We start from the raw sequence: 20,400 nt of genomic DNA on the forward strand, positions 1-20,400 counted from the left end.
AACAGTTCAGAGTTATTCTGAAAATTGGAGACATTTTCTATAGAACTCAATAGATAGTTTTACCAAGTTTCTATCCAGATCCATCCAAGGATAAAGAGAAGGAGAGACATTTGCTGAATATTAGTCAAATTCTTATGGAACATTTTAGATTCGGGAACTGGTGCTTCTCCTCTGGAGATGTGTAATGCAGCAACGTAGAAGAATTTGGAAACGTTTATGCGGCATTACAAACTAGATCGTATATCTACATTTGACCAGGATTTCAGAAGGAAGTCTTACAAGCGGTCAGCCCACCCTAAGTTGGTGATGGTTTTTATTTCTTGTTCATCATCTCGATGTATACCTGTCCTGGAGGGTTACTGGAAAAACTAAACATTCGCTTACCTGGTAATTCTATTTTAGGTAACCCTCCAGGACAGGTGGGTAACCCACCCTTTTTGGGGTATAATAGTATGTATATAAACAGTATTATGAATGTACTATATGGTAATTTTGTTTCATGACTATGTAAGTGTTGAAATCCTATGTAATACTTCGTGATTGGTTTTTTTCACTATCCTAGTTGGTTAGGTGGTCAGGTAGTCTAGACCTGTTTTCTGATTTTTTTTTTTTTTTTTTTTCCTTTGTTACATACTGCCGATCACCTGACAATTAATTTAATTTATAGAGAGGCTGTGGGATGTTTCCTGGGAGGGGCCAGATCTCGATGTATACCTGTCCTGGAGGGTTACCTAAAATAGAATTACCAGGTAAGCTAATGTTTAGTTTCAGTGCTGTATTTCTGGGCCAATGTGAATAATGTAATGAAATCCAACAAATTAATTGTATTTGTCCTAAGGCCTGAACCATCTCTGTTCTTATATCAATAAATACAAAATAAGTCATACAAGCTATTTTATAATCAGGAATGGTGGTTGTATACTCTCCGGCTGTGAAGGCCTGAGCATAGTCTCTCCATTGCAGAGCTGCCACCATTTAATAATGCTGAATGGAACAGCGCTGTGTTGAAAACACAAGTGCATTCTCAGAACACAATGCAGTGCAGCGCATACACGTGTCCAGCAGACAGTGCTTTTACTTGCATATTGCATGCCTATCATGATATAAGCACAGCAATGCCAAAGTGTGCTGAAGACCTAATGAGGTAACTGAGTATTCATCAGCTGTTCTGGATGTAGCATGTGAGATAGTTTGGTATTTGCTTTGCACCATACCTAGTTAAATCCTGGCCAAAGTGACTTTAAGAAAAATGAATACACATTTAATAGCTGCATGAATCTGCTGTGAGAATTACAGCGTTTTGAATGTTACCATTGAAGTCAATGAGTAAAATTTGATTGACTGTTAGACGCTCCCACAACCTTTTTCTACCTTTTTGAAGCAAAGTTACCAAATGACCAACTGTGTGAACTTTGAGGTCCTTGACTGTTTGTGGCTCCACACACTTCCTAAATTTTGACCACAGTCACCCAGTGAGTAATTATGCTAAGTTTTGTACACTTGCCATTCAAACTCTGATAGTATCAGCAGTATATTATTTTTATGATTGGTTGTTTTTTTGGCCCGCCCCTTTTTTTGCCAATCTGAGAACCACAGACACCCTAGGACAAATACTTTAAAATTTAGGAAGCTTTCCATTTAAAGTGTAAAAATAACAGCAGTTTTCATTTCTCAACTGAAAATCAGTGAGTGAAATTTAATCAGTTGAGAGTGGCTTAGTCCACTTTTCTTTAAACTCGAAGTGCAAATGCCAAATTGCCAAATCTGAAGTGTACCAGAGCTCACTGGTGGAGACAACTTTTCAAGCCTCGCCAACGACAACAAGATGCACAGCAACTCGCTGGCCTAGAGGCGATACGAGACATGTATTCAAAGCTGAATCGCTTAACCACCCTGGCGTTCTGATTAAATCGCCAGGGTGGCTGCGGGAGGGTTTTTTTTAAATAAAAAAAAAACTATTTCATGCAGCCAACTGAAAGTTGGCTGCATGAAAGCCCACTAGAGGGCGCTCCGGAGGCGTTCTTCCAATCGCCTCCGGCGCCCAGAATAAACAAGGAAGGCCACAATGAGCGGCCTTCCTTGTTTTGCTTACATCGTCGCCATAGCGACGAGCGGAGTGACGTCATCGACGTCAGCCGACGTCCTGACGTCGGCCGCCTCCGATCCAGCCCTTAGCGCTGGCCGGAACTTTTTGTTCCGGCTACGCTGGGCTCAGGCGGCTGGGGGGACCCTCTTTCGCCGCTGCTCGCGGCGGATCGCTGCAGAGCGGCGGCGATCAGGCAGCACACGCGGCTGGCAAAGTGCCGGCTGCGTGTGCTGCTTTTTATTTGACGAAAATCGGCCCAGCAGGGCCTGAGCGGCAGCCTCTGGCGGTGTTGGACGAGCTGAGCTCGTCCAGACCGCTCAGCAGGTTAAAGAGAAAATCCGACCAAGAATTGAACTTTATCCCAATCAGTAGCTGATACCCCCTTTCACATGAGAAATCTATTTCTTTTCACAAACAGACCATCAGGGGACGCTGTATGACTGATATTGTGGTGAAACCCCTCCCACAAGAAACTCTGAGGACCATGGTACTCCTGGCAGTTTCCTGTCTGGGAACTTTGTTGCATTGTGGGAAATAGCTGTTTACAGCTGTTTCCAACTGCCAAAAAAGCATGCAGCATCTACATCACCTGCCAACAGTAAAAATGTCCCCATGTAATGTCAGAATGTAAATCGGGGATTTAAAAGATTTTACAATGGGCACACACTGACTAAATCATTTTATACATAATTATTGTAAAAATTAAACACTTTTTTCTATTACATTATTTTCACTGGAGTTCCTCTTTAAAGGGAAGGTTCACGGTGGGGAGGGGGGGAAATAAAAATGCAAATCCGCTTACCTGGGGCTTCCTCCAGCCCGTGGCAGGCAGGACGTCCCCTTGCCGCCGCTCCGCAGGCTCCCGGTCGCCTCCGGTGGCGCACCCAACCTGGCCAGGCCGGCGGCCAGGTAAGTGGATTTGCATTTTTATCCCCCCCCCCCCCCCCCCCCCCCCCCGCGGATCTTCCCACTAAACATGTTGAAAACTGTCTAGTGTAACTGCCACAACCTGTTACAAACGGCTGACAAACAAGCTGCACACTGCAAATCCGTATTCCGTTTCCGATTCCGTTTCCGATTTTCCTTAATCACATTCAACAGAAAAACGGATCAAAAAACGCAGCATGCAGTTAGATTAAAAATCTGAATCGGAATCGGATGTAAAAACAGATTAAAAAGCGGAATCGGAATCTGAAATGCATGCAGTGTGCAAGAGGCCTTATGGAGGCTCATAAACCACCTGAAACATAGCATAGCAGCACATGACTTGCCTCTAGAGGACATCCACCAAATACATCAGAGCATGATGACTGCAATGGCCAGCTGTGATGAGTCTACAAGGAGCAATGCGCGCCTTATTATACAGGTGCTGGAGGTTAAATGGCCAGTCCTGCGTGTGAAGGTTCCAGAGACTTTACCATTTTACCACCATCTTGGCATTAAAGATCGCAGTAGGCTCCCAACTGGGCGCTAGTCTACTTTAGGGGACCCACCGCAAATCCCCATAGAGAATTTGAGCTGTGCTGAAAACGGAAAGAATTTCCGCTTTCTGCTCGTTGAAAACACCACAAGTCATATATCTATGGAAAGCTGAGACTCTGCTCTAACGAATGATGCCACTTTCGGTGAGCAAAAGTTGAAACTGACCGCGTACGAGGCGCCGAACGGCCGCGATCGCGGCTCCGTCGGCCATCTTAGTTCTGTGCTGCTGATATCTTTCTCCCTCCTCATTGGAGGGATTGTTAGCTGGGGGCGTGGGAGAAATTATTTTTTTCTGAAGCCGGAGAATTGGCGAGTGGAGCCGTGACGTATGATAGTTCCCCGGGACCGGGCATACCCCACAAGCGACAGAATCATCATCACCCGTGACCCTTCCCTGGGCCAGGACACCACGGGATCCAGGGTGCCAGGAGGGCACCCCTGCCAGCCAGCAACATGGTGTCGTGGATCATCTCAAAGGCCGTGGTGTAAGTTGTCCTCACTGATCACTACAGCTGCCAGCTGCTGGGGTGGTGAGGGTTAACCCCACCGGTGTTTACAAATAACAATACAGCTGTGTGTATGTGTGTAGATAGCCGACAGAGTACGGTGCCTCCTATGCGGTGAGCTTCAGCTTTTGCTCACTGACTGTGGCATCATTCGTTAGAGCAGAGTCTCAGCTTTCCATAGATATATGACTTGAAGGGTTTTCAAAGAGCTGAAAGCGGAAATTCTTTCAGTTTTCAGCACAGCTCAAATTCTCTATGGGGATTTGCGGTGGGTCCCCTAAAGTAGACTAGCGCCCCCAACTGACTAAAGAGTCCGAAACCCCATGTACTTCACTAACTAAATAGATCTTTATTTATTTAAGTATTTATATACCACTGCATCACCATCCTGGCATTAAAGATCACAGGAGGCTACCAACTATATGAAGGTCAGGAAAACCGGTGTATACCACTTATTAAATAAAGGATAATAAACCCAAAGTATACTTGGTGCTGCTTGTGTTTTTAATAGTTCATGATAGAGGTGTCTGATATAAGATAAGGTATAATGGTGTGTAAGATAAGAATGCAAAAGATATAACCTATATAATTATGCACAGCACAGACACACTGAGGCCTGTTGACAGTCAGGGCTCTTTCACACCAGAGCCCTTTTTACGCGTTTTAACGCAAGATCTATACATTGCGTTAACCAAGGTAAAAGGAAAGTCCATAGACTTTCCTTTTGCCTTTCACACCCGACGCTGCGTTTCGATACGTTGCGATACGACGCATCCCGGCGCATTTTATCGTCGGGAATCGCCGTTTCCCCTTCGGGTTAATTAACTACTACTGCCGCTACTCAGCGTCGCACCGGAGTTTCCCGACAACACGCCGCAACGCCTGCAGGAGCCGTTCTCCTGCACGTTTCTGATGTGTAACAGGCCTTATGCTGGGAATACATGATGGGTTTTTCTGTCAGATTTACTGGCAGATCGATTATTTCCGACAGATCTGATTCCTGATTAATTTTCTGTTCACTTCTATGGAAAATTGATTAGAAAATAGATTGGGAATCAGATTGGACTTGAAGGAAATAATCGCTCTTACAGAAAAACTCATTGTGTATTCCCAGCATTATTCTGGACAGTTACCAAGCAGCAACTGCTCATTCAGCAGCCAATCTGCCAGCAATCTTATATCTAATGCTAGGTACGCACGATGACAGATTTACTGTCAGATCGATTATTTCCAACATGTTGGATCTGATTACTAATTAATTTTTCAAACGATTATTCATAGAAGTGAACCGATCATCTGTCTGAAAATTGCATAGTGTATACCTAGCATTATAGACAGTTATTATGCATGGCATGGACGCAGCTAAGCTGCCACCCACAAGAGCACTAAGCCGCTGCTCACAAGTCCGAACTAATATGCAGGGGGTGCTCCCCCACGGTTGGTAAAGGCAAAGTTGTCTATGCTTAAGGTAATATGTAGAATGCCCTCGGACATGCGACAGATCAGAGCGTATCCTAAATGGGTCTGCTGTGAATGCATCAGTACATCTGTTACAGTGTGAGCCTAGCCATGGTGGCCACACACGTTATCATTTTTCTGTTAAATTTTACCCCAATTCGATTTATATGATTGATTGTGTGAGAAGTTGAGAGAATTTTTTTTCGATCAATACATTTTTATTTATTTTTTTGTATGAAAATCGTTGGGAAAGAAGGTTGTAAAAATCAGATCAGTTTTTTTTTTGTCCAAAATTGAATGGTGAGTGGTGGGTTGTATGAAAGTCATTCGACCTAATTGTAAGTTTGCAGTACATTCAAGAATAAAGAAACTTTATTTGTCAGAGTGACACACTAGATGGAATGTATTTCATCACTATAATAAATGTAGTTTGGTTGATTAAAATAAATGAGGAATAGATTTGTTAAAGCAAAACTGAAGCCAAATTTAAAGCAGACCTGAACTCCTTTCTGCTCTTAGAGATACGCAACAGCATAATATCCTTTAGAGGAGCTGTCAACCATACTACCTCAGAAAAAAAACCACATATATAAGTAGGTAAATACTTGCTCTACTTACATAACATACAGTGGGATGTGAAAGTTTAGGCAACCTTGTTAATCGTCATGATTTTCCTGTATAAATTGTTGGTTGTTACGATAATAAAAAATATAAGTTAAATATATCCTATAGAAGACACACACAGTGATATTTAAGAAGTGAAATGAAGTTTATTGGATTTACAGAAAGCGTGCAATAATTGTTGTGCATAAATTTGGGCACCTCAAAAAAATGAAATCAATATTTAGTAGATCTTCCTTTTGCAGAAATTGCAGCCTCTAAATGCTTCCTGTAGGTTCCAATGAGAGTCTGGATTCTAGTTGAAAGTATTTTGGACCATTCCTCTTTATAAAACATCTCTGGTTCATTCAAGTTTGATGGCTTCCGAGCATGGACAGCTCTCTTTAACTCACCACAGATTTTCAATTATATTCAGGTCTGGGGACTGAGATGGCCATTCCAGAACGTGGTACTTGTTCCTCTGTATGAATGCCGTAGTGGCTTTTGAGCAGTGTTTAGGGTCGGCTTGCTGAAAGGTCCAGCCCTGGCGCAGCTTCTGCTTTGTCATTGATTCCTGGACATTGGTCTCCAGAATCTGCTGATACTGAGTGGAATCCATGCGTCCCTCAGCTTTGACAAGATTCCCAGTCCCTGCACTGGCCACACAGCCCCACAGCAGCACGATGGAACCACCACCATATTTTACTGTAGGTAGCAGGTGTTTTTCTTGGAATGCTGTGTTATTTTTCCTCCATGCATAACACCCCTTGTTTGGCCCAAATAATTCAATTTTAGTTTCATCAGTCCACAGCACCTTATTTCAAAATGAAGCTGGCTTGTCCAAATGTGCTTTTGCATACCTCAAGCTGCTCTGTTTGTGCTGTGGGCTTTCTCTGCATCACTCTCGCATACAGCATCTCCTTGTATAAAGTGCGCCGAATGGTTGAATGATGCACAGTGACTCCATCTGCGGCAAGATGATGTTGTAGGTCTTTGGTGCTGGTCTGTGGGTTGACTCTGACCTCACCATTCATCGCTTGTCTTCCATTTCCTCAATATGTTCCTAACTGTGGTAACAGACAGCTGAAATCTCTGAGACAGCTTTTTGTATCCTTCCCCTAAACCATGATGGTGAACAATCTTTGTCTCCAGGTCATTTGAGAGTTGTTTTGAGAGCCCCATGTTTTACACTTTAGAGAAAATTAACCACTTGAGGACCGTGGGCTTTAACCCCCTTAAGGACCAGGCACTTTTTTTCCATTCAGACTACTGCAGCTTTCACGGTTTATTGCTTGCTCATACAACCAACCACCTAAATGAATTTTGGCTCCTTTTCTTGTCACTAATAAAGCTTTCTTTTGGTGCTATTTGATTGCTGCTGCGATTTTTACTTTTTATTATATTCATCAAAAAAGACATGAATTTTGGCAAAAAAATGATTTTTTAACTTTCTGTGCTGACATTTTTCAAATAAAGTAAAATTTCTGTATACATGCAGCGCGAAAAATGTGGACAAACATGTTTTTTATTAAAAAAAAACCCATTCAGCCTATATTTATTGGTTTGGGTAAAAGTTATAGCATTTACAAACTATGGTGCAAAAAGTGAATTTTCCCATTTTCAAGCATCTATGACTTTTCTGACCCCCTGTCAAGTAAGCGGAAAATGACACTTTGTGACAAAAAAAAAAAAAAGTTTCCATTTCTTCTAACTTGCGACAAAAAAAAAAAATGGAATCTGCCACGGACTCACCATGCCCCTCTCTGAATACCTTGAAGTGTCTACTTTCCAAAATGGGGTCATTTGTGGGGTGTGTTTACTGTCCTGACATTTTGGGGGGTGCTAAATTGTAAGCACCCCTGTAAAGCCTAAAGGTGCTCATTGGACTTTGGACCCCTTAGCGCAGTTAGGCTGCAAAAAAGTGCCACACATGTGGTATTGCCGTACTCAGGAGAAGTAGTGCAATGTGTTTTGAGGTGTATTTTTACACATACCCATGCTGGGTGGGAGAAATATCTCTGTAAATGACAATTTTTTGATTTTTGATTTTTTTTTTTTTTTTTTTTTTTTTTTTTTTTTTACACACAATTGTCCATTTACAGAGAGATTTCTCCCACCCAGCATGGGTATGTGTAAAAATACACCCCAAAACACATTGTACTACTCCCGAGTACGGCGATACCACATGTGTGGCACTTTTTTGCACCCTAACTGTGCTAAGGGGCCCAAAGTCCAATGAGTACCTTTAGGATTTCACAGGTCATTTTGCGGAATTTGATTTCCAGACTACTCCTCACGGTTTAGGGCCCCTAAAATGCCAGGGCAGTGTAGTAACCCTGCAAATGACCCCATTTTAGAATGAAGACACCCCAAGGTATTCCGTTAGGAGTATGGTGAGTTCATAGAAGATTTTATTTTTTGTCACAAGTTAGCGGAAATTGATTTGTATTGTTTTTTTTCACAAAGTGTCACTTTCCGCTAACTTGTGACAAAAAATAAAATCTTCTATGAACTCACCGTACTACTAACGGAATACCTTGGGGTGTCTCCTTTCTAAAATGGGGTCATTTGTGGGGTTCCTATACTGCCCTGGCATTTTAGGGGCCCTAAACCATGAGGAGTAGTCTGGAAATCAAATGCCGCAAAATGACCTGTGAAATCCTAAAGGTACTCATTGGACTTTGGGCCCCTTAGCACAGTTAGGGTGCAAAAAATTGCCACACATGTGGTATCGCCGTACTCGGGAGAAGTAGTATAATGTGTTTTGGGGTGTATTTTTACACATACCCATGCTGGGTGGGAGAAATCTCTCTGTAAATGACAATCTTTTGATTTTTTTTTTTTTTACACACAATTTGTCCATTTACAGAGAGATTTCTCCCACCCAGCATGGGTATGTGTAAAAATACACCCCAAAACACATTATACTACTTCTCCTGAGTACGGCGATACCACATGTGTGACACTTTTTTGCAGGCTAGGTGCGTTAAGGGGCCCAACGTCCTATTCACAGGTCATTTTGAGGCATTTTGTTTTGTAGACTACTCCTCACGGTTTAGGGCCCCTAAAATGCCAGGGCAGTATAGGAACCCCACAAGTGACCCCATTTTAGAAAGAAGAAACCCCAAGGTATTCCGTTAGGAGTATGGTGAGTTCATAGAAGATTTTATTTTTTGTCACAAGTTAGTGAAAAATGACACTTTTGTGAAAAAAAACAATAAAAATCAATTTCCACTAACTTTTGACAAAAAATAAAATCTTCTTTGAACTCGTCATACACCTAACAGAATACCTTGGGGTGTCTTTTTTTCTAAAATGGGGTCAGTTTGTGGGGTTCCTATACCGCCCTGGCATTTTACGGGCCCAAAACCGTGAGTAGTCTGGAAACCAAATGTCTCAAAATGACTGTTCAGGGGTATAAGCATCTGAAAATTTTGATGACAGGTGGTCTATGAGGGGGCGAATTTTGTGGAACCGGTCATAAGCAGGGTGGCCTTTTAGATGACAGGTTGTATTGGGCCTGATCTGATGGATAGGAGTGCTAGGGGGTGACAGGAGGTGATTGATGGGTGTCTCAGGGGGTGGTTAGAGGGGAAAATAGATGCAATCAATGCACTGGGGGGAGGTGATCGGAAAGGGGTCTGAAGGGAATCTGAGGGTTTGGCCGAGTGATCAGGAGCCCACACGGGGCAAATTAGGGCCTGATCTGATGGGTAGGTGTGCTAGGGGGTGACAGGAGGTGATTGATGGGTGTCTCAAGGTGTGATTAGAGGGGGGAATAGATGCAAGCAATGCACTGGCGAGGTGATCAGGGCTGGGGTCTGAGGGCGTTCTGAGGGTATGGGCGGGTGATTGAGTGCCCTAGGGGCAGATAGGGGTCTAATCTGATGGGTAGCAGTGACAGGGGGTGATTGATGGGTAATTAGTGGGTGTTTGGAGGAGAGAATAGATGTAAACACTACGCTTGGGTGGTGATCTGATGTCGGATCTGCGGGCGATCTATTGGTGTGGGTGGGTGATCAGATTGCCCGCAAGGAGCAGGTTAGGGGCTGATTGATGGGTGATTGACAGGTGATCAGGGGGGATAGATGCATACAGGTCATGGGGGGGGGTCTGGGGAGAATCTGAGGGGTGGGGGGGTGATCAGGAGGGGGCAGGGGGGGGGGGGGTAAAAAAAATAGCGTTGACAGATAGTGACAGGGAGTGATTGATAGGTGATTAGGGGGGTGATTGGGTGTAAACATGGGTCTGGGGGGTGGGCAGGGGGGGGGGTCTGAGGGGTGCTCTGACACTGGGACCACCAGGGCAGGAGGCAGCGTGTATAATACACTTTGTAAACATTACAAAGTGTATTATACACTTTGTATGCGGCGATCGTCGGGTTAACATCCCGCCGGCGCTTCCGTATGGCTGGCGGGATGTTGCGGCGGGTGAGCGGAGACAGGCGCCGGCGGAGGACGCGATCGCTCCGCCCATGCCACTACAAGGACCGCCGCCATTTGTCAATACGGCGGTCCTTGCGGGGTCCACTTCCCGGCCGCCAATTGTCAATACGGCGGTCGGGAAGTGGTTAAGAGGAAGGAAACTTACAATTGACCCCCTTAAATACTCTTTCTCATAATTGAATTCACCTGCATATGTAGATCAGCGGTCACTGAGCTTAACAAGCCAATTTGCGTTCCAATAATTAGTTCTAATGGTTTTGGAATCGATAAAATGACAACCGTGCCCAAATTTATGCACCTACCTAATTTTATTTAAATTATTGCGCACTTTCTGTAAATCTATTAAACTTCATTTCACTTCTCAAATATCACTGTGTGTGTCTCCTATATGATATATTTAACTGACATATTTTTTTTATCGTAGCAACCAACGATTTATACAGGAAAATCATGACTATTAACTAGGCTGCCCAAACTTTCACATCCCACTGTATGTATTGCACTGTCCACGTTTTTGATTTTAGTGATTTTTCTACAGTAAAAAAAGAGAAAATCCTTCTTAGCATTTCCCACTTTAAGTGTGGCTATTTTGAAGCCAATCCTGATGTCACGTAGTGGCTGGATAGTGTAATGGTTAAGGGCTCTGCCTCTGACATAGGAGACCTGGGTTCAAATCTCGGCTCTGCCTGTTCAGTAAGCTAGCACCTATTTCAGTAAGGCGTTTCTTGGGCTAGTCTCCTTAACACTGCTAGTGCCTGCTGAGTGCGCTCTAGTGGCTGCCTCGCAAGCGCTTTGGGTCCGACAGGAGAAAGGCGCTATACAAATACTGTTGTTATTATTATTATTTCCTGCCCTACTCTCCTCTGCCTGCTTTGCCCGCCCCTCACTATAGAAAGTGCATTGTCTCAGCATGAGGAATATTGGCCAATCAGAGAGGAACAGAGGTGTGGGAGGGGATAACTGGAGGGAAAGAGGCTTCAGCCAATCAGGCTGTGTTAGTTAAGTCTGAGGGGAAGTAGAGCAGCAAAAAAGGACAACCCAGCATGCCCTGCAACTTCCTTTTTGTTTACCAAATAAGAGTCGGGTAAACTGGGGACTGATCGTTTATCAACAAGAAAAGTAATAGTGATTTTAACTTTTGAATTGCCTGGTTAGCACCCTTATTACTTGTTTACCAGATAAAAATAAAGAATTTTTTATTTTTGATTTTATACCCAACAGTTACACTTCAAAGAAAAACATTTCTTTGTTACTACTGATACACATCCAGCAATAAATCTGCAGCATGTCTACTTCCTGCTTTCATGGAAGCTGACATTACCATTCTGTGTTTACCAATTAGCTGTCCTGCTGTGGCAGTCTGCTGACACAGCTGAGTGGTCAAATTGTGATTAATCACAGATGAGGGGGGATTAGACAGGCTAAACTCTCTAAATACATACAAGGTGCAGTTCTCTGTTTTCCTTCTGTTCTGTGCAAGGTTCACTTCAAATAATAAAAACAAAACAGATACCTAGGGAGAGGGATGGCTCTGGGTTGTATTGAGCCTTCCCATTCCTCTCCTGGTCACCTCATTCCAGCGCCGTCACCTCTGTTAGCAGTCTCCAACCAATGGGTAGAAGCCTGCTCTTTGCCACTATGGGAGGCTTTGGAAGTCTTCGGGACCCTGAGTGTTGCCAGTATGCTCCGTACTGCGCCTGTGTGAGTGCTCTCCCTCACGCACTCGCGCATGCTCAGTACGGAGCCGCCTGTCTTCGTGTTCCTGAAGACTCCTGAAACCACCTGCGGCGGGAGATTTTAATCGCGGTGACAGCGCCAGAACGAGGTGACCAGGAGAGGAACGGGGAGGCTCTATATGACTCAGACCCTTCCCTCTCCATTGGTAAGTCTCTTGCTTTTTTATTTAAATTTTAGCTTCAGGTTTGCTTTAATTAAAGCGAACATGAACTCTGCTCTAAAAGATACACAACAGCATAACAACCTTAAAAAAAAAAATAATACTTTTTACAGCTGATACAAATCCTGCAATAAATCTGCACTATTTCTGACATATTATTAACCGCCTTTGCTTTCAAATGAGCTTATCTGTCATCTCAGCCGTGGCAGTTAGATGACCCAGGGGAGAGATCAAATTATGACTTGTGATTAAACACAAATGAGGGGGAATTAAACAGGCTAAACTCTCAAACATACAGGTGCATTTCTCTGTTTTCCTTCTGTCCTGTACAAGAGTTCAGGTCCACTTCAAAGAGAGCCTCAGGTGGGCTCATAAAATAATAATAAAAAAAAAATAATTATGCTACCTTATCCGGGGTGCTGTGCAGATCAGGTAGCCGCCATCCACGCTGCTACCAGATACCGATGGAGAGGGAAGGCTGTGGATCCTAATGAGCCTTCCCTCTCCTCTCCTGGTGCTCTTGTTGCGGCGGCAGCTCCTCCGTTTGAATCCTGTGCTTCAGGGGACTTCGGAAGTCTTCTGGAGCCGAGTCCTTGCAAAGACAGGCGGCTCCATACTGCGCACACGGGAGAGGACTCTCGACCGTGCGCTCTATGGAGCGGCTCGTCTTCTGGAGCACTCCCTAATATACTTACCAAGGTTTGAGCGATGGCTGTCAGTCTCCCTGAACCTCCTCTCGGTCTCCTATCGGCTTCTGACATCTGAGTACGGAAGCCAGAGTGTCACATGACCTGATAGGTCAGCTGACACTCCGGCTTCCGTGCACTGGGAAAGCCGGAGTGTCAGCTGACCCACATCGGGTCATGTGACACTCTGGCTTCAGTACACAGATGCCGGAAGCTGCTAGGAGCCTGCAAAGGGGTTCAGGGAGACTGTCAGCCATCACTGAAGCCTTGGTAAGTAGTTTTAAGCCTGCCAGCCCCCTCAGAAAGCCCCCAAAAGCATGAATGTGGAGTTGGAGCAATTTTGGGTACCCGGAATCGGAGTTGGAGTCGGTGATTTCATAAACGTCGGAGTCTGATGACTTTTGTACAAAATCCACAGCCCTGGTAAGTATTAGACTAAGGAATCGGAGTCGGAGCCATTTTGGGTACTCTGAGTTGGAGTTGGCGGTTTCATAAACTGAGGAGTTGGGAGTCTAAAGATTTTTGTACCAACTTTACAGCCCTGAATGATGGAGGCCACTGTGCTCATTGGGAATTTAAAGCAGCAGATTTTTTTTTTCTGTAACTTTTCTCAGATTTGTTCCTCGAGACAATCCTGTCTCGGAGGTCTATAGACAGTTCCTTTGGCTTCATGCATGAATTATTAACTGTGGGACCTTATATAGACTGGTGTGTGCCTTTCCAAATCATGTCCAGTCAACTGAATTTACCTGGGTGGACTCCAATTAAGCTGCAGAAACATCTCATGGATGATCAGGGGAAACAGGATGCACCTGAGCTAAATTTTGAGCTTCATGGCAAAGGATGTGCATACATGTGTTTTTTTTTTTTTCTTCTCAATTGTTTAATTTTTATAAATTTGCAAAAAAATCTCGTTAACTTTTTTCAAGTTGTCATTATAGGGTGTTGTATGTAGAATTCTGAGGAAAAAAAATGAATTTAATTCATTTTGAAATAAGATTATAACATAAAAAAAGTGAAAGAAAGTAATGTGCTGGGAATACTTTCCTGGATTTACTTCCTCACTTCCTGTGGTCAACTTGTATTACATTCTTTTGTAGATGGTTGTAGACAGAGAAAAGTAGATATTCATGTACCTTAATTGTGACTCATGCCCTTTGAGGTTGAAATATGAGTAGATTTTGGTCATTGCCTACATTACTTTCTCAGTGGCAGTTTCCTTCTTTACTGTGATCATCAATTGTCAGTGCACTGTCGCTATAAACAGTAGGAAAATATTGTAACATTTACAATACATATATGATGTAAATTGGTCACAGAATAAGATGCACTATAAATTTACACTATACATTTATTTATTTTTTCTATGTCTCTGTCTCTTACAGTAGCTGTTATTAATCTGACAATGCGAACTGGTTTTTGACTAGTAAAATATCCTCATGGGGCATTCTCAGATATTCTTTTATTTTCAATAACACTTGCTAGTTGGCAGTGTAACAAATACAACCAATAAAATGGTAAGCAGCAACCGGGTGAGGCAGCATATATAGATAATATTTGAGAATCCCCCATGAACTGCTAGTCCAAAACCAGATGAATAATACCTACTGTAAATAACAGTGCCCTAGCGTACCTTTTTTATTCTGGGACAAATGTACATGCTTATTTACACACATGTACAGTATCATAATGATCTGCATTGTTTGTATTCTGATCATTTACAAAAGCTCTGTACATTTACTGCTGGATTGGATATTTCACATTTATTGGATAGTACAGTAGTGAGCTATTTTTTCTTAGCCTTGCAAGTGGATTTGACATGAACATTTTGCTATTTGAGCTAACAGACTTTGCTTACACTAGTTTGTGGTTGACAGGGCCTTTTTGTTCTCTGCAACAGGTGTTTTGGTGGTCTTTATCACTAAGTTTTTAGTACATAAAGTTATGGAAAAGCAGATATGTTTGCCATTAAAACAAACTGAAAATCTCATTATCACAAAGTCCTTTATCCTGGATCCATATGGTTCGAACTGTTATGCCTGGTACACACCATGCAATTTCCCATCAGAGTTTGCGTCGAATCGATAATATTTCCGACAAGTCTGATCTGATTTCCAATGGTTTTTCTGATCACTTCTGTACAAATCGATAAAAATCAGACTGGACCTGTCGGAAATTATCGATGAAAAGAACTATCTATCCTCCTACTCCAAAAAATAGCTTCTTTAGTATCCCACAGTTTTTATTTTCTATGTAAAAGCTCAATGACTGGTTTTTTTTATAAACAGTCCTAAGCCACAATTTGTGAATTATGGACCTTTTTACCTATTCCCTGCATACAAAGGCTGTTCTCTGCCAGATAATAGTCTTGTGGCTGTAATTCCTTATCAGGGATAGTTGCACTATATTCCGACTAGGTCCCAACTAGAGGAAAACCATTTCTTGCATACCTGAATGTTTAATTCTTTCAGACAAAAAACCCACATCCTAATTATTTGAATGCTTGGCACTGTGCATACACATGTTTATTTCATCATGTCACATGTCAGCTCAGATACACTTTAAATGGTTTGGGTGGGATTTTACATCAGGTGAGTGGTAGTAAAATTAAAGTCCAAAAACTGAAAGCTTCCTTGTATAGAGAATATAGGTGTACTAGAATTTCTATGAGGATTATCTGCAACTTTGGATTTGCCACTGGCTTTAGCATTAAAAATAGATTCATTCAAAATAAAAGTCATTCAGATCAATACCTTAAGCGAGATGTGTATAAATAGAAACTGCCATACTTATTTCCTTTTAAACAATACTGGTTGCCTGGCAGTCCTGCTTATCTCTTTGGCTGCAGTAGTGACTGAATCACACACCTGAAACGAGTATGTGGCTAATCTTGTCAGATATTTGACGCATCTGGCTAAAATAGGGCCTATGGAAAAAGAAATGAAATTGCACCCCTCAAATGGAGCTTCATTCCCCAGTAACCAGCATAGTTGACCCCCCCCCCCCCCCCTCCCTCCACCCTGCTAATTTTAGGTAACCAATTTAGCCCCCCAAATAGGTAACCCACCCTCCCCTCAGCATAAGTAGTCCCCTTCCCAATCAGCCTAGGTAGCCCTTGGATAGGTAGCCTTCAATCCCCTCCGCATAGGTAACTGCCAGAAAAGGTAGCCATCCTCCTCAGTATAGGTAGCCAATGTAGCCGCCTAGTTATGTAGCCCCCCCCCCCTTTTCCTCAGTGTAGGTAGCCCCCAGGATAGCTAGCCTCCCCTCCCTCAATATAGGTAGTCCCCCTAGCCCTCAGTATATGTAGCCAATATAGCCCCCCCCCCCCCGTACAGGTAGACAAGGTAGCCCCCACAAGTAGCCAAGGTATAACTCCCCTCTGTACTGGTAGCCCCACCTCCCAATCACCATTGCTGCACCACCCGCCTTCCTTCCACCTTCCAAAGACAATCACAGACTTCAGATCAGTGGTGATCAGAAGACAGGAGAGTGGTGTGCAGAGATCTTCAAATGCGGCAAGTGGCTGATGATGTCACTTCCACATCTGAAGTCCTCTGCAGGGCACCGTGCACCGCTTTTCTGTCTTGTGATCATCTATGAGAGTGTCTTTAGCACGAGGTGGTGCAGTACGTGAGAGGAGGAGAGGTTCATCCCTTAAAATACGCCACGGTCTATGGCTAAAAGTAGAGGATCAGCAGGACATCCAGACACCTGGTATTGTTTTTAAGGCTGGGTTCACTTTTGACATACCGTGAAAGGCTGCGTTTTATGTCAGGTTTTATGTTAATGTTGTGTGCATTTTTACTGTTTGCGATGCGTTTTGCGTGCATTTTATCCAAAACGCATGCGTTTTCCATTCTTTTTTTATTACGTTTATGCAAATGTAAGCCAAAATACAGCAAAAAAAAAAAAAAATATTTTTGGGGAAAAAAACGCATATAAAAAGCATGTATAGCGCATACCATTGCATTCCCATTGACTTTCATTATGTGCATTTTGGCAGCTTTCCTGCATAATGTGCAACAAAACCAGCGTTTTTGAAAATGCATAGAAAACCCATATGCGTTTTTTATATGCGTTTTTTTTTCTGCGACCCATAGCGGCAAAAATGCAGCGTTTTCAGCAACACTAGCGTTTCTGCTATGTGTGCACCCAGCCTAAAAGGAAATAAATATGGCAACCTCCATATCAAGACAAATGAGCCATTTTAGTGTTCTTTGCAATATTTAGCTGATATGTTTTTATAATTTTATGGAAGAATGAGAGTTTCTTTCTACCCTTGCCACATGTGCTTTGTGAGAACACAAGCAATTTATAAGCCTGTCTGAAATAGTATGGTGAGGATGAATTTCACACTGCAGTAACCCATAGTGACTGGATTCTGAAATGCCTAACTGAAGGCAAATCACGTGGGGAAACTCTGCCATAGAGGATAATAGTGCCACTGGCCGAATAGCTTAACATAGCGATTCAGCCGACATTGCTATCGGTTTTGCTGAGAGTGGCAGCGAATCCCGTAGCGGTGCATGGCACGGCGTCTGGGATTCGGCTGCGTACTTGCAGAAGAGGACGTGCCACCGCGCATCTTGTAGGACGTGTGGCGGCTAGTGGAAACCCAGCCTAATTCTGATTGGTTGCCATAAGTTACTGCTCTATGCCTTATTGAGCAACTTAATGGCCTGCTTTTCAGATGTTACAATGGTAAGTACAGTACTTACATGAAACATAATTTGAATCCCTCATATAAATTAAAATTAATATTACCAGCCTTCTGTAGACCTCACATATGTCACATAGAACACATATAAATGTGTTTTTTTTTGTTTGTTTTTAAAGATGCAAGCTTACAAGCGAACACACAGTGTAAACTGCCCAAATTGGGTTTAATGATATGAGGCATCATGATCCACTGTAGTGTGAAACAAAAAATGGAAGAAGTCTATGGTGAGACAGTAGATGCTTGACTAATTTACACTGAAGCAAGAAATAAATTGTAGATGGCCTATGACAAAGTGTGTGCCAGTATAAGCAGAGGGATATCTGCTTACAGATTGTCCTGTGGAAGGGGTGACCGGCATAGCTTTCTCATGCTACACCACTTCAGTTTTCCGTTTCTTCATGCTGCTCATTAGAGCTCTGACTGGGTTTGGCTCATTCTCGAGGTCTTTTACTGTCTTATGTTTGGCGCAACAACAGCAGTCCAGCATTTCATAGAGGAAAGCCAACAGGACCAGAGATAGCACAGTCAGGATAAACAGGACCAGGATTACAAAACAGGCAGTGTTCCAACCATCATGGAAGGGGTAGATCTTCTGAACCTGGAATCCAACCTGCTGCTGGATCAAGCTGGTCTCATTCTTCCAGGAGCCAAGAGATGACATTGTGGTGCAGGCTCCTCAGGGAACAACTGCAAGAAACATGACAAACCTTGCTTAGTTCTAGGCAATATAAGTTCATGCCTGGCATAAGGCACATTAGTACTTTTCATTCAAAACTGCCAGTACCATGCAACTACAGTGAACTTATACCTTGAGAAGATTTGGACTAGAGATGGCACATAAAATCTTACTCATTTTGAATTGCTGCTACATTTCTTAAATGTATGCAAATGTGTTTAGCTTGGAATTGGACCAATCAAATGGAGTAGCTGACCATTTTGTTTTATCCCATTCCAAGTTACATACACCAAACTGAGGTTGGTGAAGGAAAATAGTGGCATGTTGTTTGTCTATAATTGTAGAGTAGCAGGGCTACTATGGGTTATACCAGTGGTCCTCAAACTAAGGCTCGTGGGCCGAATGTGGCCCCCTGAGGCTTTTTTACTGGCCCCCACACACAAAATGTATTACTTATAGATGCGGTCAGCTAAATCTTTAAATATTGGTGGTCCGCATATAGAATAGCAGTGCTGGCACCACCCATCCACCTAGAAGCCAGAAAGCAGTAATTCGCTGGTTTTCAGTCAAATCTCACATCAGGTGAAACTGCTGTCCACTGCAGGTTGTCACCTGGATATGCTTTACTGTCTGGCCCGCAAAGACTTCTACATCATTTTATGAATACTCCTAGCCCCCCAGCAGTCTAAAGTATGTTGACCCGGCCCTCGACCCAAAACGTTTGGGGACCCCTGGGCTATATCATTATGCTTGCGTTGAGTCGGATACAATGAAGTATATAGTCAATGAAAAGTATGCATCACTTTTACTTTTAACGGGTGCATTTACACTGTATTGTTGTGAATGTTGCATAAGTTGCGCACCACACCACTGTGGGAAAGGCCCAAAGGACACCTGAACTGATAGGGATATGGAGGCAGCTATATTTATTTACTTATACAATATCAGTTGCCTGGCAGTCCTGCTGATACTCTGCCTCTAATACTTTTAGCCATAGACCCTAAACTAGCATGCAGATCAAATGTTTCTGACTGGATTAGCTGCATGCTTGTTTCAGGTGTGTGATCCAGACACTACTGCAGCCAGAGAGATCAGCAGGACTGTACACACAAAGTCAGCAGGACTTCTGGATGACTGCAATGGTTGAGGGCCCGTTTCCACTATATCGTTGCGAAATCGCCGGCGAATCACCGCAGGCAAATCGCATGCGGGTGCGATTCCGCATGCGTTTTTTGCCACGATTTCGCATGCGATTTCGCATAGGTAAGGCTGTATGCGATTTTAACCATGTCACTGCCTGTGTGAATTAACATGGGTACCTATGCGAAATCGCATGCGAAATTGCGGCAAAAAACGCATGGGAAAAACGCATGCGATTTCCCTATTAAATACATTGCGTGCGATTCGCCTGCATTCCACACGCAGGCGAATTCTGAGGGCCCTACCCTGCAGATTTTTTCTGCACAGAAAAACGTGCGGGGAAACGCACAAGTGGAAACAGTCCCATCCACTTGTACTGACTGTGCGAATCCGCATGCGGGCAACGCATGCGGATTCGCGATAGTGGAAACGGGCCCTTATAAGGAAATAATTATGGCAGCCTCCATATACTGTACTTCTCGCTTCCGGTTCCAGTTAAGCTGCTCTTAGTTTTGATATCAGGTGAGGCAGTAATGTTTGAGAACACAGTAAGTGTGGTTATGAAAAAAAAAAAAAAAAAAAAAACTACTGCAATCTTGGCAAGCAATCCCAGTCAACTGATTAGATAAATATGGCTGTTTTATGTTAAATGCAATAGGCAATTAACATACTGTTTTTGTACTTATAATATATGCCCAGCT

At 43.1% G+C, this 20,400-nt stretch overlaps 2 protein-coding genes across 3 annotated transcripts in view; one reads left to right on the plus strand and one right to left on the minus strand.

The window, feature by feature from the left end:
* Positions 1 to 20,400, plus strand: part of GTF2E2 (general transcription factor IIE subunit 2) — a 93,990-nt gene that overhangs the window by 23,589 nt on the left and 50,001 nt on the right. The gene's annotated exons all lie outside the window — the stretch shown is intronic.
* The window catches only part of SMIM18 (small integral membrane protein 18), a 74,334-nt gene continuing 71,961 nt past the window's right edge, over positions 18,028 to 20,400 (minus strand). For both annotated transcript variants that reach the window (XM_068233599.1, XM_068233600.1), the window contains one exon: positions 18,028 to 18,570. In XM_068233599.1, the coding sequence (XP_068089700.1) occupies positions 18,254 to 18,544 (291 nt within the window). In that variant the 5' untranslated portion in view covers positions 18,545 to 18,570 and the 3' untranslated portion in view covers positions 18,028 to 18,253. The remainder of the gene's footprint in view (positions 18,571 to 20,400) is intronic.

Source organism: Hyperolius riggenbachi, chromosome 1, assembly GCF_040937935.1.
Source record: "Hyperolius riggenbachi isolate aHypRig1 chromosome 1, aHypRig1.pri, whole genome shotgun sequence".
Lineage (NCBI taxonomy): Eukaryota > Metazoa > Chordata > Amphibia > Anura > Hyperoliidae > Hyperolius > Hyperolius riggenbachi.